General features: G+C 36.4%; 1 protein-coding gene across 2 annotated transcripts in view; it reads left to right on the top strand.

Moving 5' to 3' along the window:
• Window positions 1–24,050, top strand: part of fbxl17 (F-box and leucine-rich repeat protein 17) — a 231,390-nt gene that overhangs the window by 148,383 nt on the left and 58,957 nt on the right. For both annotated transcript variants that reach the window (XM_053504719.1, XM_053504720.1), the window contains exon 8: window positions 13,360–13,436. In XM_053504719.1, coding sequence (XP_053360694.1) covers window positions 13,360–13,436 — 77 coding nt within the window. The remainder of the gene's footprint in view (window positions 1–13,359; window positions 13,437–24,050) is intronic.

Here is a 24,050-nt window from a genome sequence, read left to right as displayed (position 1 = left end):
TAGATTTTGTTGCTGATGTCACTTTAATCATTGAGGCACCAGCCATTTTAACAGCCCTTGTAATGCTTTACCATTCATTAATTTTGAGATTTCCATAATGAATACAGTGTGCCATTTGCACATATATTCAGTTGTTTCTGGTCAGTTGATGTATGCGCAGAAAATATGTTCATACAGATATATGTAAGTTTTTGTAAATGTTTAGGCTTTGTAGTTTCTTTGAGTTTTGGAGATGTGCAATAGAAGCAGAAACATTTGTGCTTTTGCATTATTTCTTTGTCTGTTCATTATAGACTCATCACTTCAACATAAGTATTAATGTAAGTTCTAAAGAACAAGTGGTTAAATAATTGTAGGATAGCTTTTAAACCACTTATGTTTTAGAACTGTTTCAAAAACGGTCAAGGTTGGAAGGTTCAAGGTTTTTTTTTTACCTTTGGAATATATTTTAATGGTATTTATTATTATAATTATTTTTTTTTTTACAAATTACAGTAGGACACATCGCTAAAAGTTCTTCAAATGAGCAGCGAACTCAATATAGGTATTCAGAAATATTATTCTCAAAACACAACATAGATCCATGCCTTCTCTCACAGCCTCTCCTGTAACAAACTGAGGTGATTTGCACATCATCTGGTAAATCACTCCATCTCTTCTAAGCCTCAGGCTAGTGGAAGTGGAGCTGATGGAAAACTGCTTTTCTGCTAAGTGTCAATATATGATCTGTGACATTTGGTGGTTGATAAGTTGCTGAGCAGACCTCTTCCTTAGGGGTAAAAGTTTTTTTTTTTTTTTCTTCCCTCTCCCCCCACATGGCTCTGAGGAATGTCTTGGATAATGCTTTCTACTCTGAGTAGGATCAGTCTCTGAACACTGTCGCTGCCAGGACTCACCTGTTTCCTGCTGCCGAGTTCTCTCTGACCCTGAACCGTAGTCTTGGGAGTAAAACCCTGCCTTATGGGAAGTGAATAACTAATTAAGTGTATTGCTACTGTTTTCCTGATCCCTTGTGTTCTTCTAGAAAGCTTAGATGTGTGCACTGGCATATCCTGAAATCAGACCCATTGCCATTTGGATGGGATAAATAGACGACCTTACTGTTTAGGGAATGCAGGGTTGAAGTCATACTGTGATTCAGCGCTTAATGCTTTAAAAAAAAAGCACAACGCTTATAAAACAATAAATAAATTTAGAGAAAACAAAAGAACAAAAAATCAGCATAACTGATCTGAAATTAAAGTAAGAAGTTTGTAATTTAAAAGTGCAATTGTTTAGATGAAACGAATAACAAATGTTGTATACATCAGATGCTCATGTCTCAGCAGAATTAGATTAGAAGTTCTTACCGTAGCACTCAGCTATATTATTGTTCCTTCCTTATGTGACTGGCAAGTTTCTCAGCCCATGTCTTTACACAAAAAAAGAAACTTTTATTTTACAAATCCACTTCATGTACGAGATTGGCATAAGCCTACTTGCACAATTTTCTTTTTAGATCGACCTGCATTGCACTGCCTCTTAATTACCCCGAGTATAAATAGGCAAAGCCAGTATAATGGACCGTGTAGTCGGTGGATCATCAGTATTTTTGAGTAGGAATAGAGTGAGAAGGTTTCCTGTCTGTGATTCTTTGTTACATTGACTGAGTCATCTGCTCCTTTAAAAGAAGTTCACTTCCATTAACCAGCATTTTAACTTTTATATAGGTTTTAATTTTTGTTTTATTTTTGTTTTGTTTTTTACTTACTGGCAAATAGTATAATTTACAATAGGACAACAACTTTAATAGTACCATTTATACATCTGCTTATTCCAGGTTTTATCCAATCAGCCAATCATTGCATTTCATACAATCATGCAGTTACACATCAAGAGCTTAAATTTTATGTTCACTTCAAATGTACAAATATAAAAAAATGTGGGTGTCAGAACGGTTGTGAATTTCGTGTAGGTTGGGTATTTCAAAATCCGATGAGGATCTCCATACACAACACTCTGTACAGTCCCAGGCCATGTTTCGATTTCCAACTAGAGCTACAAGCTCAGCCGCTGGATTCCAAGTCTGGATAAAAATGGAAGGGTTGCTTCAAGTAAAATGTTCGGATCCACTGGGCCCTAACCATAATGCGGAGAGACGTAATAACATCACACTAGGTGCTAATTCTGTGTGCAGGAACACCTTGTTTTTGAGAGCAGTCAGCAGAGAATGGCATGAATAATCACACCTGTAAACAAGTCTACAATAGCTCAAATAACCGTGCTTTACACGCAGAAAGTGCATCACATTAAGCCTTTAGCTCGATGCTCAAGGTTAGTTGCTACATTAGGTTCCAGGAAGATACAGGCTCAAATTCATTTTCTAGTGTGGCATTGGGTTTTACTTTGGCTCCCAGAACAATCTAATTTCTTTTTAGCATTTATACCACAAACCTTTGGAAATAGTCCTTAGTGATTATGGTTATATGTTCTGCAGAAGGCACTGAATTTTGGGAATGTTACAAGGATGTCCCCTTGTCTTCTTCTCTAGAGCTGAAACAAGAATGTCACATTGAAATGAGACCTTGAGCCCTGCTGGAGAGATTAGATCTTACATTTGGCTTGTGGATGCCTGGGGATCTCCCAGGAGAAGCTGGGGTATGTGTCTGGGAATAGAGAAGTCTAGACTGACCTTATAAAAATTAATAAAAACTAATACAGGACATTAATAGGAGATGACAGATCTTGCAACATAGTCTCTTGCTCACAAGAACATATTAATGGACAGCCACCTGCAGTGAAAATCTGTATCACCAGAGACATTATTTTCTCTGGTTATGGACATGAGCCCACTTTGGCAAGAAGAGGCAGGTGGGTCCATATTAGAAATAATGCACAGATATCTAGCCTAACTGGGTAAACCTTATTCTTACTGGTCATAAGGGGAGAGGGGGCTGAATGCTTCCATTAGTATAAGGAGAATGCAAAAAGGCTTTAAAAGATTTTGATATGAATGATGCTCTTACAAGCACATTTAAATGTCAGGCATGGATATGACGGTGACATTTGCTGAGAGTGAGATCTTTTAACCGTGAATCAAAGTTTCAATCCAATAATCCTATTTAAAGCCTTTAATAAGGATAATTAGCCATGCTGATGCCTGTAGCGCCGTAATTGGGATAAGTCTAAACGAGAGACTATGCAGCTTGCGAGCGTGCTGCGTCGGACCGCTTTATATCTCACAGCCTCATAAGAGAAATGAAATAAATCAAGATGGATAACAGTGAGGAACATCTTATGGGTGCCCCCTTCTAGTAAAAGCTTTTATGTGGCAGCGCTCTAGCAGTGTGAATGTTGCATGCCTGAGGCCTTTGATGTCTACTATTTTCATTTGTCATTTATCATTGCGTTTTACTGTTTCATCGTTAACACTGAGCTTGGCTGTTTCTTAGTGTGTGGGAACACATTCCTTTCTGGGAAGGAAGATAGTCAGACTCATAAATATGGAGTGCTTCACTGCTTTATGCAAAAACATATGGTAAGAGGGAAAGACCAAGAGACATAATAAAAGGAAATATGTGTGTGCTGGCCTGTGGTTTGGTGTAAGCTTGGCGTGAAACTGTTACAGCTGAGAGGCAGGGCAAGAGGGAATGAGAGGATTGGGGGGGAGGTAGGATCATCTGGAATCTATGAACTGTGCCTTATTAAAGCCTGTGACCATCCAATCCAGTTTATGAAATCAAACTTGCTCATAAATCTGTCCTCAGATTGCCAGCATTGCCTCTTTTAGTGTTACTGTGATCTGCTTGGGAGCATTTTGATTTTCAATGCAAACTTAATAACCATGAAAGTCATACATTATCATTGGAAGCAAAACCAAATTTCTCATTCTCATCCAAGTTTACCACATTAGTTTCTCTTGCACTTGACTGTATATGAAATATGAAATCCATGGGTTTTAAAATTAAGCTTAGTTTCTATGAGGTTAGAAAAGTTTTACAGACTTCATTGAGTGACTCTTAGTTAGACTCTTTTTTCATTACCTTCCTAAAAGCCGATAAGTTGTGGAAGATAAAACTAGGAACACTTAATATAATTCCCTCGGGATGTCTTTCAGTCGTGCAAGAGATTACATTAACCTGCAGTTTTTATAATCTTGATGTTCTACCACCCAACTAGAGAACATCCTGTTTGAATTGGTGGGATTTGATTCGATTTTATCATATCATGACCTAATTTAAAACATATGAAAAATGACACACCATTCTTGTAAACCATGTGTAGGATTTTCATTACATACTGTATGGAGACCATTTTATGTACATTTCTGTAAAACCTTTTAAATAACCTTATAAGCCACTGAACTCTAGAGTACAAGTTGCTTTGCTGAATAAAGATTATTATATATGAAAAACCATAAAGCATTATTATATTGCATAGAGCTTCTAACCAGTTGATATGCAAAAAAAAAAAAAACAGTATGCAGTCCAAAGTCTAGCTAACCGAAGAGATGTGAAAAGCCATGGATGAACAAGATTATTTGTAAGACTTGATTCCTGGTGTTACTCCTCCCTGGGATATTGCAGCTAAATCATTTGTGTATGACTTATAACCTGAAGTATTCTCACAGCCCACCCTTATTATTCAATCTGTTGACCAATCACATTGAGAGAAACGCCAACATTTTACCATTGTGCCTTTGAAGTGTTTGCAGCCTGGCTGGTCATTGATAAGCTTTAGGATGAAGCTGATTTGGGCCCTATTTAATCTCTTCAATTTGTTGTCTCGATAATAGGATTTTTCTTTTTAATTTCAATAAGAGATGGCATCTCGGTAAGAGCATAATCTCTACCTTAAAGTGGGATAACGTTTATATATATATATATATTTTTTTTTTTTCCTTTTCAGACCTCTTTCCTCATTTGGAAGTGGATAAAATCTTATTGCTCTCCCTTGGCACTGGATCAAACAATGTTTATTTTTCTGAAATTCATTTGGGATTCTGGCTATTGGCTTTAAAAAACCACTCAGGCCAGAAGACATCTGTTTCCCTGAATTCCTAATGGCTCTGTGTCACCAGTGTCGGAGAAGATGCTGGGAAACTCATCTCGTGCTCATCTTTTGCCTACAAAATGGCTGTTTTTAGTGGTGTGCTCTAAAACACGAGTTGAACTCAAGTTTGTGGTAGTGCTCTCTTAAGTTCCTGCAGTCTGAAGCAGGTTTCCTTATAGGATTACCTGTGTAATGTGTAGTTTCCCTCAGCTTGGAAGAGTGTTCCAGTTTCTGCTAAAATTATGCCGCACTATGGTATAGTGGGTGGTGGCTTTGTACTTAGTCCATCAGATCAGAGAACTGTTTCCACATGCTTGCTGTTGTGACAGCCCTTTTTCTTAGTGAATTCCTTGTGTCTCATACTGCACATGTGAAAAAGCAGCTCTCGCCTGTTGCTCGTGTTTGACTGATTACTTCGTCCCATTAAAACCCTCAGCTTTTTAGTGCTGAAATGCAACTTTGCCATATTTTCTCTCTCGTGTAATTCAAAAAACAAAATGTAATTACCCTTTTTACTCGTAATTTACTCAGATTGTATGATGATCCGTTGCTTCTGCCAAAAACGAGCCTGTCACGTTTTGTGCCTGTTTATCAGCTACAGCAGCTTTTCCTTACTGTTGAAACAGCAAAGGTAATGAATGCTAATCTGACTTTCTGAGCTGCTAGTGAGGAAGAGAAATTATATTAATTTATACTGTGAGAGACATCTGAGGCATATTTTCTGTAATTAAGGCTGGGTTGCATAATTGAAATACCTGCAATTTCTCACAGTATTGGGAAATTACATGCCATGATGTGAGTGTTTTCTTCATTCGGCCGAATTTGTTGTTATAGACTTTTCCTCCCTTCTGCCACCTCTTCATATCCATTAGTTTAATGAATGCTATCCAATTTAGTACTTGCCATGAACATGGCAGTAATGTTGTTCTTTGCACTCTGCAGAACATGCTGCGCTCTCATTAAAATAAATGGTGGTAATCAAAGTGTGTGACAATTAACGGATCACATAGTTTTCTTCTCCGGTCATCTCACATTTGGCTAGTGATATGTTCTCCAGGGGTGCGATAATGGTCTTCAAACTCCAGGCATGACAGACCCTGGGGAAAACACTCCTACCACATTAAACCGTAAACAATGCCAAGGCCATGTTGATGAGCTGCTGGGGATTGCAAGTTTAAGTTTTACATAAATTCTGGTGAAGTCAATCAAGTGTGTGTTTGAGTCCTAATTGAATTAAGGAGACAAGATGCTTGTCTGATGGCTAATTAATTTAGCTTTTGCCCTGGTTAGGAACCCACAGTACAGTATGTTGCTCACAGAATCATTGCAAAAGTAGGCGGTTGTACCATGTAGAGGAATTAATACAGTTTACATTAACATTAAGCTGTGCAAGAACACAATAAAACACAATTATTTGCCTGAAAAACAACATTCCATTGTGATGCAAAACCATTACAATGCAAAGTTGTTGTATTTTATGATGTTATTTATTTATCCTCCTTTAAAAATAATTAATAATAATGTTACAGCTTTACCTCAGCTACTGTACAGCTACAGTGAATGTTCAACAAATATGTCCTCATGAACAGTATTACTATATCAATAACTAACCTACGCGCACACACGCACACACACGCACACACATTAGAACCAAAATAATTCATATGATTAAGTAATAAAGTAATAACAGTCAGTTTTTATTTTAAGACACAAATGTCCGCTGTTCAGGAATAGTTCTTGCAAGAACAGTTTTGTCAAGTGCATTTTCAAAACCCTTCAAGCAACATGATGAAACTGTCTCACACAAAGACCATTTTAGGAAAGCAAAACCAAAACTTAAATCTGCCGCACAGGAGAAACTGATTTAGACTTACCAATATCAACTGTTTAAACGACATTATTGCATATTTTGGATACTTTTAGCAATGTAGTAATATAGAACCAAATAAAAATCAGGAAAGACCATGGAATAAGAAGGTGTGTTTAAACATTTGAATGGTAGTGTATAGAGCTTGGTTTAAAATATTTTAGCAGTTTCACTACCAGCTGCATGTGTTGGCAGTTGCTTCTGGGTGTATTTTCTGGCTGCTTTCCCCCCCTCCCTTTTCGTCTCAGGGCTGTATGTCTTATCACTGTCGGCCACAGGGCTCAGTGGATTGGGACAAGAACCAGCTCCGCTCCATAGAAAAGCAATTTACAGCTTTAGATTTCACCAGACTTTCTCTCCCATGAGAATTTATTTGAACCACAAATCTTAGTAAAATTTCCAAACCAAGAAAGTAAATTAAATAAAATTAGTTTTTACAAATCTTGCAAACCAGCATTGGTTTTATACAGCTTATATTTACGTTTATTAAGCCCATGGTGCGTTTAAACAGAATTTAATTGTCCGTAAAGTCATTGCTAAGTAGTGTAACATATATATTTTTACCTAATGTTTATTGCTATATATTTAGAATATTAGATCAGTCATAAACCATCACAAATAAACCTTTTTATTTTGATCACATTGTAGTGCACGAGACGCGTGTATAGAATGTTGTGTATAGAATGTTTCTAATATTCCATTTCAAACTTGATCCCTATTTTCAGACAAACTAAGCTTTAGAGCATTTATATGGCAATACATACCTCTCTATGTACGTAGGTTTAAAGGAAGTTATAAAACATGTTTACTTCAAAAATAATTTTTAAAAGTGCTCTTGATGAGTCACTCTTGCCCTTTCATTACTGTATATTACCACTGCAAACCACAGCCCGTAAGCTACGTTTTTTTTTCATCCCTATTATACTGTTGAAAATTAGTTACAGCAGCAATAAATCACATAGTATCCACTCCTATCAACCAAGAAATAGAATCTGCAGCTTTTGTTTAAGGAGTTAAATTCATCTTCATTTTGGTGATGTCATGTAACATGACTATAAATAAATCTCTTCTATAACAGTATGCAGTATGGTCAAAATAAAACATGAAATGTGTTTAAGTTAATGTGTAGTCCATTTTATTTAAAGTGAGAGAGAGAGAGAACAGTTGGGCATTCTCAGTCATATAGAGTGCAAGCGAGACCCCACAGGGATAAATATGACCGCATCACTAAAAGTAAGGCAGCCAGTCGAGTGAGTGAGGTCATGAGAGTTGAGAGGACACCATCCAAACATAACAGTTCACCACAAAGCGTTATGCCCATGAGTTTCCGCAGATTTCCCCATATTTTAGGCTCGTTCCAGACTTCATTCCTCAGACTGTGCTCTGGAATGTAGTTTTCATTATATCAGGTACCAACAAACCCAACTTCCATCTTTTGATCTATGACATATCATGAAAACCAGCAGTTCACTCAAGACCACTTAGGGGTTTATAGGTCAATAGTAGTCTTTTTAGTAGTAGTATTTATTACACTTAAAAGGACGTGAATGTCAGAGACATGGACAAGGTTGCCACATACAGTATGTTCATTTTAGCTCACTAGTATTATATTAGTTTAATGACACGCATGACACAAAACATTTTCTTTAAAGATTAACCATTTACAAAATAACTGTCCTGAATGCAAAACAGATGCAAATTTTTCCAAACAAATAAGGAGTATAACAGGATTTTCTTTCCAGTTTCAAAGGCTTAGTGTATGTATACAGAAAGGCCCTCTGGAGTTCAGCTAGCTGAGCATGTAACCAGCACGTAGCCAGGAACATTCATAATAATTTTTTTCATAATCCATACTTTCAAAGCAAGTGCACAAAAATGAGTGATTTATTTATTTATTTAATTTTACCTTTTGACTGGTTCTAACATTTTTGTCTTATTTTTATTGTTGAGGAAAATGTCATAGCATTTAATGATAGAACAGTAAATTATAACTTGGTTATCGTTCAGTTTTTGTCTTGGGAAAAAGGTCATTGTTGAATATTTTTCATCAACAGAATAAAGACTAATTTCATGTTTCCTTTTACAGTCAAATCCAGCCTTCTCTTTTCTTTCTATGCTGTATATAAATAATGTTAATTGACGGTGATTGAATGGAGTATGTGAGGTTTTGTACAGACCTTCAGGGCTCTTGGAAGGTCGAGTACTGGATTTTATTCTTTGTGATTAAATCCAGCCTTTTGTATTCACATTTTTGCAGTTTTTAGTCTAGTCTTTTCTTATTATGTGGTTAGTAATTTGAGATGATTTGGGATAATTTGTAGGTTTTACTGAACACAGATTTAACTCTACTGAAGACTTTTAGAATTAAATTTATTTGAACTCCTTGATGTGGTTGTAGAAAGTATCTTTACCTTACACACTTTGCTCTGCAATTCCAGGCTGCTGTTATATGGTATAATTTTAAATGTGTGAATGGCGTTCTTGTATTATGAATGTCGTCTGACTGTCTTATAAATCATGTCAGCCATTTTTATTTAGTCGGTATTTATTAGAAGTTGTTGGAAATGCATAACGTATACTCCCAAACTGGGTTTCAGCCTTGCATTTATTCTTTTAGGGTGCTACAGATACTAGGCAGCTTCTCATTTACTATGCTGTCATTCTCTCAGAGGCATGTCAGGGTGTATTAGTTAACGCAGGTATAGTACACCACACTTGGCAGTTCTTAAGCTAGAAAGTTACCAATCTCCTTATTCATCTCTTAAAAGAGCTCTCCACCTGAACCTGAGATCGCTGGTCATGTCCAACTTAGGCCTTCCACACACACATCCTTTACCTGTGTTCACCTGACAACTGAAGACTTCATTTTTGTTTTTCTTCTTACAGGTGTGACAGCACATTGACAAAGTCAGACACACTGTGACCCTGTATAGACGCACATACACACTGTCACCATCTTGTTTATTGTTATTGCCATCCCTCTTCTTTTTTTGAGCCCCTCCCTCTTTTAATGAGAACTGGTAAACAAGCACAAGAATCACTGTACCCCTGTAAACACAGTTTTCACCTGGAGGTATACACTCCCTGAAAGGGTTCGAATGGCCACCGAGCAAAATCGGCTGATTGTCACTTAATTTCACGACTTCTGTCCGATACTACTGTGAAATGAGTAGACAAAATAAATGCGTAGACAGCCTCATTAACATGTCAGTTTGAGAATATTATCAAGTCTCTTTGTTTTATTTTTTTAAATTTTTTTTTTATACGTCAAGAAACCCATCTTCTGATTAAATGTCTTGTGCCTGAAAACATGTGTCTTACTGAATCAGCATGTTAAATCAGTTGTAATCAGCAATTGAAATGATTTCAAATGGATTTAAAGATACATTGTCTATCTAAACATAGCTATTGATAACGTTTCTCTCGTCTCACCTTGTCGCTCAGGTAAAATTAATTGGGGTAGATGCTGTGTGGGAATGACAGCATTTTATTGCATCATCTATCCGAGTGACTGGTATGTTTAAGCTTCTGTATGATATTTTTGGATTGTTGTCAATATAGTTAAAAGTTATAAGCCGTCTCTTTTTTTTCTGTAAATTCGTTTTGCTTCCTCTGCTCTTTTTTGACATGCAACCTAATTGCTTGACTTTGGGGGTGTCTCTGTTGTCACAAAGACTACTATTATGTACCTTATTTAAAATCAAGGCCTTGGCGGGAGCCCTTTTTGAAAATGGCTCATAATATTTTGTTAATAAGATTAAAATTTTATAGTTATACAGTACTTGTGTCATCATCAGCATTTGTCGGCATCGCCATCATTACTGATAAATCCACAGTCCTCCACTAATAGATTGTGTATGCCGAGCTCATTCCAGTCACATAGTTTTCTTTAGTAAAGCTTGGCCTTGCAGATCTATTTCTCATACCCTCTAAATCAGATCCAGGTTGTCCATAAAATCGCCAGTGTTCCTTATTGATGTCAATCCTAATTAGCATTGTCATAACCCCTGAGTGCAGGCCACTCCATAACAAGCTCTCAGAGGAGAATGAGGACTGCTTGTATTTCTCTCTTCTTTCTGCCAAGGATAGATGTGCTCATTTGGAAGCCACTGATTGTCGTTAACGTCAGAACCCCGATACCACAATGGAAAATTATGATGCTGGATCATTAGCAGGATCATACTAGAAGGTTGCTGTCAGATTGGTTTGCTTGGGCAGAATGACCTCCCTGGCGCCAGTGGACCTGCACTTTCACTGAGGTAAAGTGCCTCTTCAAAGCTGCGGAAACTGAATTAGTCTCTCAAAATGGCGTCCATACGTTAGGTCGAAAGCTTCAAAAAACCCTGCTTTTCTTGACTTAATGGAGAAACAATGGCTTTGTCACAGCACTTTTACCACAGTTGTAAAACAGGATCAGCTGTGAGGTACTTTGTAGATATATATATATTTTTTGTTCTCCCATTCAACACGTTTAAAATATCATTTGAGATGGAAATGGAAAATGATGAGCCGTGTGGTTGAAGGTTGGAGCGCCAAGTGGTCTGCCCTTTCGCAATGCATGAGCTCAAATTCAATTGTCCTTCTTGAAATGGGACTATCCAGATCAGCGAACTGAAGCTTATAACATGATCTTTACTTGAAGGAAAGCAGATCATGCTGCTTCTAATTCTTGTAATGCGCAATTTACTGCCATTGCAACATTTTAAAATGCATCTCATACAGTGGCGATCAGGTTTTCAGATATACTGTACAGTCATCCTAAACCCATAAACTTCTGAAAGGGCAAGGCCACTTCTTTTATGTTTGTTATGCAGTAAAGGTTTGAGATCAAATGATAAATATTAGATGATAGTTTAGAATCCAGCATTTATTTCCACTTATTAATTAATATTAACACATATTTAGATTTTTGTTTGAACCTACCCATTTTCAAATGATCTACAATACTGGATATGCAAGCATTGGGCATAAAACAGTTATACAAGTACATGTATGTGTAAGAGTTTGGAATCATTAAAAAATTATTTTTTAACTAAAAAATTATTTTCTAACCCTAACCCACTGGTATACTACTGTAACAACCAGACATCAAACTGGTTAACCAAAAAAAAAAAAAAAAAAAACTGCAGTATGATGACAATGTGAGTACTGTGAAGAAAAAGTTAAGAGCAACAGTCAGTGATGTCACCAACAACTTCCAAGTATCATCCAGTTTTTCCAAGACTTTGAGAGCTAAAATGCAAATCTTTCATTAATAAGAATCAAAAGGCCATATTGGAATTCACAAAGAAAGATGAGCCATAAAAGTCTTGGAACCAAGGTGAAGTTCTACCAAAGTGATGGAAAGGTGAAATTGTGGAGAACGAAAAGATTCAAAACATAGACATGATTTAAAACATACCATCTCAGTATCAGGGTGAGATTGAGAGAAATTTAGATTTAGAGAAAAATTGCCTTGAATTGAAAGAAACCATGCAACTAGACAATGACTCAAAACATGCTGCAAACACAACAAAGAAACATGATCGGGGAAAATTGGAAGATTTCAGACTGTCCAAATCAATCAGCAGAATCTAACCCAAAGGAGCCTGAATTTTTTCTTCCTGAAGAGAAGACTAAAAAAGCATGTTCATCTTTTGATTTCAAATCCAGATGTTTTCGGGTGTATAGGAAAGACTAAAGAATGGACCCTGCTGTTCCAATACTTCCAGAGAGAACTGTACTTGTCCTGCGTTTATGTCCAAAACATTTTTGGTTCAAACCAAAATGAAAAAACCTGGATTGTTTTGACCCAAACAAGACGTCTTTCCGAGATCCACCAGGTTTGATTTTAGACATTAAGAATAGACTTCTCTATAGTTTCTATAGTCTTCTCTGCAGTCAGGTATTATAAATTATCATAAACACAAGGCTCATGTGAGCATTTAAGGAACATTTATTAATTAGATTAATGAGATTAATGGAGTCACACAGATGGATTTTAATTTATTTTTGCTAACACAACTCTTTAGAAGTGTTTAAAGGTATATACTTTTTATTAGTTCTGTTTTTCCTAGTGTGCTTTTGCTTTCCTCTGGACATGACAAGGGCTGTTGAATATATAAGCGAGATGAACATGGTCAGAGCTAACATTCCAACTGAAGTCTGCATTTATCTTCTCAGCTTCTAATCAGTGTGGATTCGGTTACATTTTAATTTTTTACTGAAAAAGTTTTGAGTAACAGATCTTGAACTAATGAAAAAGAAGCTTGTCCAGTGGTTGCTTTTAATCAACAGTGTGTGTATTGGTTATCATCACTTATTTTGATAGTGTAGGACTTTAACCTGCTGTTGCTGTCCAATATGCAGCTGAGAAATTTCTCACAGTTGGATTTTATTATTATTATTATTTTTTAATTGTTCTGCTTTAAAGACTTGCACTATTATTTGACCACTATTCTTTCTCATATGCTTACTTGCAGATGTGTGGAAATCATTGCCAAAGAAGGAAAAAGTCTGAAAGAGCTATACTTGGTTTCCTGCAAGATCACAGACTATGGTAAGTGCGACAGATCTTTGTCTAATCAGCCATCATTAAATGCCCCATTAAATGCACATATGCTACGTGAGTAAACCCATGCTGGCTCTTTTACATTGTCGCAAACGTATGTTTTGTCAAATCAAATACTGAAAGACAAAAAAACATGGCTTGCTGCATGTGTATGTGCATGTGTGTGTCCATCTTTTAAGATAATTGTGAAGTGCAATGGTTTACCCTAATTAAATAAGGTATGCAGCATTTTTTTATTATTTTTTTAATGAAGGTAGAGCTTAGACTTTTATCGTTTACTTTAGTGGGCATTTTTTCCTGCAATCTCAGGTTTCTTTGCAGTTTGTCATTGTCGTGTGCTTTGTCATTGGTACAGTGTTTTCTGTAATGTCAGTTTGACTTAGGCACATTCTGTACAGCTTTATATTGTTAGACATCAGTATATCAACAGCTCTTCATCTCGACAAGCCATGTCTGTCGCAGGAGTAAACAAGGATCTCCGTTTTATTTGATCATTAGCATGCTGCTTTCTAGCAATCACTAACCAGCTTCACTCAGTCCAGTGCTGTTGGCTAACAAAAGTACGGTTTCCCCACAAAGCGATTGCAGCCATATCACAATCATATAATATCACCTTGAAGTTGTGATAAAGAGTTTTATTTTTTTTAACCTGGGAAATCTTACTGTAAAGTCTACTGTGCCATCGTACCGAATAATACTGAGTGTACACGTTTTCAACACATGTATCAATGTTTTGACTGGAATGTCTTGCTAATGTTGTGTATGGAAATGTGCTGACAAGTGCAGAGGGCTTGTGTCTGTCCTGAAGTAATGGAAAGACGCAGTTGGTTTTTATTGGCACTTAAATGCAGAAGCTCTCATTGCTATTTCTCTTGACAGCTCACTTTAGGCAAGGCCTGCCTATTAAAGCTGAGGAAAACTCAGGAAAACAAAGACAGACAGGTAGAATTTTTGGGTAAAAGTAGAAAGTAAATAAATATTCACACTTAAATATATGACTGAATGTCATTGCTGATTCATTGTACTTATTTATTTTGTGTTCACTACCTATATTTTAACTTCACTAACTTTACAGTGGAATGAGGGCATTTGTAGGCTTTGGGTACATGCCAGAGGGTTTAACGATTAATGGCCATTTCCCCCACTGCTGTATTTATCCTCCTGCCCATTGTGCATGCACATGACTAGTGGCAAGCCTCTGAAATGGACTATTAAGGAGCTGTATGTGTTCATACACAGCTGTGTAATTTATCACACCCACATACACAGGCTTTTTGAGAGGACAGACAAGACTTTATTAGTACTGTAACAGACTGTATGTAATCTGGATTATATAATCTAATAATGAAGATAGTGTAAAATGGCTGGTGATGGGATCATGGGCACCAAAGGCTCACCCACGCCAATGTTGACCTCAAGGCCAGCTCATTCAGTCTAAGCTCACAGAAAAATAAATGCAGCACAACTAGCCAAAAAAGTGCTGCCAATGATAGAATGACACCAGAACGACCAGTGCATCACAGTTTACCATGCATGGGCCCAGCAGACGAAGAGCAGAAGGCCATCAACCAGTCCTTCAAACCCCCCAGATCCCAATCCAGTTAAGTGCCGTAGAATTTGATGTAAAAACAAGTCGGATCCACTAGGGTTTCTATCTGTAGCTCACAGCACCCAAAGGATTTGCTGCCAATGTCCTGGTACCAGACATGACAGCACACCTCTAGTGGTCTTGTGGACTCATGTCCCGAGGAGCCAGAGTTGCTGATGTGCCACAATGGGACCCTAAACAATACTATACATAAATGTTTTTCTGCTTTAAAATAATTTATCATAGAGGCACATAAACTAAAATAAATTATTATTTTGGTTTATGTGCCTGGTAGCTACATTTGGCTGTTTTTACACTAGGCAACAAGCTATGGCTATATTTTAGGGGATGAATGAGATTTTTGAGGAAATAAGCGCATTACATTATATTCTAAACAGTTGTCCGATTCCATGTTTAGGGTTTGCTTTTATAATTGAGCCGTGCCAGAGTACACCTTAACCAGCTCAAGACCATCTTCTCAAGTAGACTCAAGCACAATATACCGAGCCGTGCCCAGGCACGATACAGGGCGTTCATATTATGTACTGGGGTCCCTGCTTGAGACTATAGTGTGACAGCCTTCTTAGTCTGCTACTACTGCAAGCTTGATTTTTCTAAGGTAGTATAGTAGGTCAGCTTTACTTTTCGCATTTTCTGTAAGTACAGCTCTGATTATGGTCCTAGCTCCAGTTCATACAATATCTAAGGTATAAATATATGCATTTATAATTCCCTTTCTAAGAACTCGTTATCTAAAGAATATTTTTTTCTTAATTCACAGTTTATATTCAACAAATTTTAATATATATATATATATTTTTTTGCTTTTCAAGAGAAACATGTACAATAACTGTTGATTTGATAAATCTTTCTTTAAATATATTTATTTTTGGTTAGAGTCTCCAGTGTCAGCACTTTGTAATAGTCAGTTGATGCTGTTCAGTTTTCCACCTGAAAAGTCTTAAGTGCAGAGCACATTGTGCTTCATGGTTTCTTAGCAACAAGCTGCTTTTTCTGGTTTTATTACATGGGAGAGTGAGTGTTTAATAGCTACTACACCAGGGGATCTTAAAGCTGTCCTTAAGAGTACTCTCCACTGCATCAAATATGTAAATGCCCTTAAAAAAAACACACTTCCCGAAGTGTTCTTTGAACACTTACAGTAGGGATTTTTAGACTGGGACCCTAATTAGAAGGGACATCTGATCATCAAACCCCTTTATGCTATTGCTGAACATTTTATTCTACATTCTGTCCTTTCTTCTACGAAGACTTTCCATTAGATTTTGTAGCATTTGTGCTTCATTTAGCCAAGAGCTGTGAGGTCAGGTACTAATGTCAGGTAAGGATTGGGTGCAGTCTGTGGTCCAGATCATCTTAAAATGTGTTTAGTGTGCTTGAGCTCAGGGCTCTGTGCAGGACACTTACGTTCTTCCAAATCAACTCCTCATGGGTCTTGCTTTGTGCACAGAGGCACTGAAGGAAAATATTTAGGTCTCTTCTTTCCAGTTAAAGGATGTTATTTTTGCTACAGCATATAAAGACATATTAAAATACAATTTCAGTTCAACAAGTACAACAGTTCAGGGATGGCTGATATATGCATGTTATGGTCAGTTGTCCACAAACATATAGCCATATACAGTAGTGTATATACTGTACAAATAAAATTAAAAAAGTGACAAATTAGAGTACTTTTCCATTTTTTTTTTTTTTTCTGATTGGCAGCTTGTATTCTCTCTTTAATGCTTTTTTGTGTCCTCTTAAATGCATATAGGTGTCAAACAGTATCTCACCTGTGCGGTTTGACTCGGTGTTAGACACAGCGAGTGAATGCCCGACGTTCCGTGAGCTTCCGCAGGGGCTGAAAAAAAATAAACGTTTAAACAAAAATTTAAATGAAAAGAGTAGAGGTTTTGTCGTTGTTGTTGTTTTCTCAGCATATGGTTAATGTCTCTCACATTCACATGCTAAAAACTAAAAAACATACTACTGTCTAATCAGACAGGCAGTTCTAATTGGGCTATAACTTAAATATTAGATAATTAAATCTGATGTGTTACATTATGCTTATGCTGATTAAATAATAATAATAATAATAATAATAATTATAAAGATAAGGATAGAAACTAACACACTGATAAAGTCCTGTAGTTATCTGTGACCAAATTGCACAAGTTCTTCTAATTAGTTATTTTTAATACTAATTAATTATTAATTATTAATTATTAATAATAATTAGTATTATTGTTAATATTCTATTGATGTTTAAGAACTTTTCACTTTATTTACATTAAAGTAGGGACCGGTATTTATTTTAAGAGTAGCGAGCTTTGACACGTTTTTTTTAAGTGCAATCAATGTTTTTTTGTTGGAAAAAAAAAAAAAAACAGAGAGAGAATCATGATCTCAATTTCAATAGGGAAAAATCGTGATTCACATTTTGTCAAGGATCGTGCAGCCCTCGTCACGTCACCGAATGTTACTGTACCTCCACATGGGGCAAACATGCACATAAAGAATATATTTATTTCATCTAGAGAAAAATGATCAGATCAAGTGTTTACATGGCTAGTATTTTCCTCATCAAACAGATTATTAAAGGTTTTCCCCACCCCCTCATTCAGATTTAAAAATAATTCCGATCGGCCCTGATCACGTCAGTCAGTCAGATTAACGAGGTGTTCACATTGAGTTTTATTATGATTGGGCTATTATTCCAAATATTATTGGAATATTATTGTCAATGTAAATACACCTACTATCCTTTGCAGTTGGAGTTACAATCAGAGTTTATTAATTGTATGTTACTTTTAGTATCGCTGATGGTGCACGTATATTATCGGTACGTAGTGTCCTCAAGAAGATGCTCAATGTAGTTCAAGACTTTTATAACAAAATATAAGGCTATAAATGGCTGAACTTCCTCGCATCTCCCTTGAGTAAGCTCAGATACCTGACCTAATGTATTTTCAGCCCACTTAAGGTAATTATATATAAGCACCACGCTAATGTGTAGACTCGCTCCAGGGCCTCTTAGCCATTTGTTTTATCTCAGCAGAACTAATCCTGACTATAATCGCTTCAGTCCACCATCGACCCCTGCATCCGAGCCTGCCGCAAGCCCACAGTTCCACATGTTGATGAATGGCCACAAGATCAAAACAGTACACTAACGACATCCTGGAATGTATATTAAATACCTCTTAGTTTAGCCTTTTGACCACTTATGCATGATTAATCGAGGGTACATGATATAGGCTTTTATGAAGAACCCTTTTTCTTTCTAAGCTTAGACTTTTGGTGAGCACCTTTTTAGAATGCCTAGTAATAATGTTTGTTTCCTTTATTGAGTGATATTGGAATTTTCTGCACTGCTGTAATGAACTATTTAACCAAAATACAAATTTTCTTCTTTCGCCTCAAATTGGCACATTTCTATATTGCTTTTTATAAGTTACCTTTTTTTAATTTGTTTCTGTGACATTTTCTGGCTGTGTGAGATTCACATAATTTTTTTCTTTTTTTGCCATTATGTAAAGATGAGTCATTGACCTGCCTGCTATAAATTGACCATAAAATGTACTATGTTCAATGAAATTTCTCAAAGAAACTGGCAAGAATATCTCACAAGCTGCCAAGTCGTAGTTTTGAGTGCTTATTTAAAAAGGGGTGTGATGGTACTTATACTGACAACACACTCAAGATTTCATGACTTTAGCTGAATTTACAGTTTACGCCAACATAACACGTCATCCTCCATAGCAGTCTGACCATTAGGTTCCATAGGTTTGAATATTTTCTTTTTTTCCTCCTTCCTTCACCGAGTTCCCATGAAAGAGCCCAAGAGCTTAGCCGAGCTGCTGCACACTTTAGCGGTCTACTGCTAGACGTGAAGCTCTTGGTAAGTATTCATGAGTCTCAAGTGACTTCAAGTGAGTCTGAGCTGTTTTCCATAAGCCCCTTATGAGGATCTGCAGTACAACCTGTTGGAGATGAGCTGAAAAAGTGTACCGTGTTGGGCTTCCAGCAACGAGCCAGAACTAATTGCACTGACCGTGAGATAACAGTTATTGGGAGAACAACGATTCATATGCTGGTGATACCACATGCATTTGTAAGCCGTATGCAGATGCAATTTTTTCCCTGTTTCTGAAGAATGCTAAACTCCCAGTGGGAAGCAAATCTATATTTTAACACAAGTACATTGTCTACATAACCATATAGTTTTTTTCTTCTTCTTCTTCTGGATAAACTATTTGATGTTGCATGGCATAGTACAAATCACTTTTACACATTTGACTACTCTTTGGTGGATCACATGAAGGCATCTCACTTTCTGTTTTACTTTCTGCATGTTTAATGCACTGGTGCTCAGCTAGGGTTAAATAACTGATTTTCACGGGGCATTCTGTCGTGTTCTGGCATATGCCGAAACAGATCCATTTACACGCCACCTTACTATGCACATCAGCATCACACTTGGTTTCAGGTCCCAAACATTTCTACTCTTTGTTCTCTCCCGAGAAGGCGTAGCTGGTTTCCTGTGCTTCTTACAGTCCTCTTCTCCTCTGTACTCCAAACTAGCTTCAGGAGGATAACAAGAGAGGATTGCAGACTACAGCAATATTTTGATGACAGTGCTAAAAGGACTCCTGCCTGGGTACAAGGCTTTGATTTTACTGTACTCATGACTGAAACAGAAAATTGCCGTTCTCTTTGTGAGCACGAAGGGAGTCCCTTTTCTTTGAAAGGCAAACAAAAGAGTCTGAGAGACAAAAAAAGACTGCCAACAGAAGATTACAGCCTCTTTTTGATAGTAGCTGGTCTACTTGTCTTGCTAATGGAGAGATAAGAAGGACATTTGTTCCAACACTAGCCAAATAGTGTACCATTTTCTAAATAATGACGGTTACACTGGTTGACCATTCTGTTTTCTGAATAAATGACTGAAATTAAACTAAACGTCTTTGAGATGCATTTGCAAAAAATTAAAACACGAAAGAAAAAAAAACTTTTTAATTCATTCTTAGACCAGGAAGTATATGCTACACAATCTTTTTAGACAGTCTCTTTTTATTGGTCTACTTTTTAAATGTAGCAATAAAAGGAATTTCACTGTAGTGACAAAATGTCATTGTGGTATTGAAGCATTGATCAAAGGAAGTAAACTGGCTTGTGCTGTTGTACCCAGTTGCAGTTCTCTCTATTTCAGCATTATTTTTAGCATTTAATAAGTTTGTCAAGCATCTTTAAGCAAATGGCAAGAAGCCTTGGTATCTGAACTTCTTTTAGAATGTGTAATAAACTTGTTTTGCCTACAGAACATTGTCAGTTCAACTAAAGACAAAGACATTTGTTTTGCATAGGTTTCACCGGCAACTACAATAGTCTCCAAAAACTTCTAGTAAAACTGCCTTTATTTTGCAGTCTTTTATAAAAAAAAAAAAGATTTTAGCATTCCTTAGTGTTTTCTTTGGCTCGTTTTTGTGGTAAGGGCAAAGACTCAACAAGTTTACATGAAATCTTATGATCCGTTTCAAATAAAATCTAAATAAAATGCCATCTAAACATGCTTCCATATAATTTATTATTATTATTATTATTATTATTATTATTATTATTATTTTATTTATTATTTACAAAAACTTTTTAAAAAAATTTTTATTTGTTGTTGCCGTGATTCGCTGCTGATCTGGTGTCAGCAGTGAGTGTTAAATTACGTTCAATGGCGTTAATGTATCAACACAGATGTTGTGAAACTCTACAGCAAACTTAAGTACATAAAGCTCATAAGAAATTAATCAAACTGTCACATGTGCAGGAAGCTGTGTAAAGAGCAATCTGCATATAAATGTAAAATACATTTGTAAGCTTTGCTTTACTGTAGCAGTGATAGTAAAGAAAAAGGAAAAGCTTCTGTAATAAAAAAAAATATTTCACATGCCTGGTAAACATCCAGGGACTCTGTAATCAGAGGGCCATGCATCCTGTTTTGGTATTATTACTGTGCCAAACCCTATTATTACTACACTGTGTAACTGCACATAGGTTGTGTGTTTCTGTGTGGTGGCGGAAAAATACTGAGTCTGTTAAAGGACATGATAAAAGAAAAAACATACATACACAGAAAAAAAACAAAAACATTTTAGCCGAGATGGATGAGAGCATGTCCATGCCAAAGGAAGCATTTATCATTGCCTGACAAGTAGTCTTTGTTTTGTTTATTTTATTGTAACATAAAGAACAAAACAAAAAAAACATTATAAAACTGTAATGTTTCAGTCTAAATTACATGTTTGTATAATTAAGTGATTTATAGATTATAATTATGATTATTGAAATATCAAAACTGTTCACCAGGTTTTTGTGTGAGAATAAGAAAACCCACCTTCTGTATTGTGATTGGTTGTAAGAATTCGGTCGTGTCTGATATTGGTTTAAAACCTGTTCTTATAAACATATATGTGTGTAACAGTTAATGTAACACTAGCATAAATACCAATCGGTGACGGGTAAAGAGTTTGTATAAATAGTTAAAAGGTTAAAGCTAAAAATAAGCTGATCAGCTTCAATGTAATCAGTGATATTATTATTTCAGGTTGAAGCCCATGTACATGTCTGCCTGTCTTTCTGTACGGAAGAACTCTCTGCCTAACCTATTAATACAAAGAAATTAAATATTGAAAGAATAAGTATCTTATGCCTTGTTTACGCCAAGTTGTTCTTCTTTCGGTGTCAGCCAAATACAGTTTAACAGAGAAATCGCAAAAAATAGATCAGGAAAAGATAAAATTTTGTCATAAAATGACTCCAGTAAATAGAAATTTACTTATACTACAAACTGTACCCTCCCAGTTGTTGTTGTTGGTCTTTCAGCTGCTCCCAGCAAGGGATCGCCACAGCGCCAGTCTGCACAACAATTTGGCCCAGGTTTTTACGCCGGATGCGCTTTCTGACGCAACCCTCCCATTTTATCCGGGCTTGGGACAGGCACTGCCGATGGATTGAAGGACTGGCAATGTTTCATTAAATTCTGTCCAGCCAGTTTTACGTGATGCCGTGACAAAAAACATACATACTGGACCGACATACAGACGGAAATCTTTCTCAGACTGGTTTTGGGTCCTCAAACGTATGAGATGCAAAAATACCATTTAAAGAGCAAGTTCTGAGCAATGTACAGACAAAACCCTTCTTTTATTTATATAGATAATTGACAGCCAATTAATACAGTCAATGACTGAGTTATTATACTGTACAGTAAATAAAATAAATAAATATATATATATATATATATATATATATATATTTTTATTGGCATTGTTTGATGCCGGTCACTCGGCATTGGGACACAATTTTTAAGCTACAGGACAGAGTTAATAAATTGATATTGATAGTCAAATTATTTAAATTAAAAAAATCTATTGCTTGAATTTTAAAATAAATATATAAAAATAGTTGTTGTTAGCTTAATTTTTATTCATTATTTTAAAACCAAGGAGCCCTCAATTGAACAGCAGGCAAAGCAAAAATGGTCAATTTGTCAACATTATCACAATTTTCGAGCTAAGTGAAGCACAGGATGCACATCATTTTTGTGCAATATTATAACATGCTTTTCTTTAACAAGTAAAATATTATATTTTTGAAGGAAATTTTTACAATAAATATACTTCATACATATCATCAGTGAACACGGAATGTTTCATGATTCTGTGTGAACATTAATGGTGTACACTGTCTGATGTTGAGCAGAGCAACTAAATACAGTCTTTATCTAATATATCTTAGCTTTCCTCTTTTGTGTTTGCCAGACAGATAAAGCCATAAATGTGTTCACACGCACAAGTACATGAACAGGGTCTGAAATTAAGCAAGTGAAACAGCATGTTGTTTATTAAGGATACTTCACTCTGCCAGAACTCCATATACTGTACAGTCTATCACTCTGCTGCTGTTCATCACAGTCCAGCCGTAGTTCAGATGCATTACATTTTTTAAAATTTCCCGTTAAATTACTTTTTTCTTTTTTTTTTTTTATAGTCACAAATTTGTTTTTAGCCTACTTTTGACAAGTTCTGGTATTTCATTTTTCTGGCCACATCCTGTTTTCCTTCTTTGGTTTCACTACGGCCTTCGCTTCTCCAAAGCCACGAGCCATGTTGTCATTAATCAGTGATAGTTAGGGGACATGACTGGACACCAGCGTATTGCACATGATCTCAGAAAACCACAGCTTCCTTCCTTATTTAAAAGCTGTGTGGAAGTTTACAGTGGTAAATCACTTTAATAATCATAATCATCTTTCAGTCTCTGTAGACATACCAAGTTATAGGAATTATGTGTAAAAGTTCTGCATTTTTGCCAGTGGAATAAAAAAAAAAGCCAGTTAATACATGAATCTCGAATAAATATAAACCTTACAGATATGCTAAAATGATATTAACTGACATCTCTGGTGGAAATTTTGGTCAGTCCCTGTACTGATATCTATCAGAACTGACATTTTCTCAGACTGTGACAAATTTGAGTCTTACAACTCTAAAAAACAAACAAACACTCCCTTATATTTGTGCAGACTGTTGATAGCCAGAGTTCTTCACTGGTTCCTCAATATCGGTGTAATTAATCCATATAAGAGCCTAGTGTGTGTCCCTGTTAAAAGCTCAGACAGTTCAAGGCAGCATGGCTCTGTAGTTGGAAAGATGTAGTACCACGGCAATACTGACATCATACTTGGCATTGTGCTTCCCCTGGATCTGCCAGATTAATTAGAATGAGAATATCATTTCCACACAACCCTGTGCTGCTCCTCCATGCCCCCTTTTATGAGAGTCTTAATCTTTTTGCTACCAGCCAATATTGCATCCAGGTTTATTCTCCCCAGTGTTCTACTGCACTCTCTCACTGGCCTCCGCATGTGTGTGTGTGTGTGTGTGTGTGTGTGTGTGTGTGTGTGTGTGTGTGCGCGCGTGTGTGCGTGTGCGTGTGTATGTGTGCGTGTGTGTGTG

The sequence above is a fragment of the Clarias gariepinus genome, chromosome 9 (assembly GCF_024256425.1).
Source record: "Clarias gariepinus isolate MV-2021 ecotype Netherlands chromosome 9, CGAR_prim_01v2, whole genome shotgun sequence".
Taxonomy (NCBI): Eukaryota; Metazoa; Chordata; class Actinopteri; order Siluriformes; family Clariidae; genus Clarias; species Clarias gariepinus.
The sequence above is the reverse complement of the archived record's forward strand: the minus strand, read 5'-3'. Positions and strand labels throughout refer to the sequence as shown.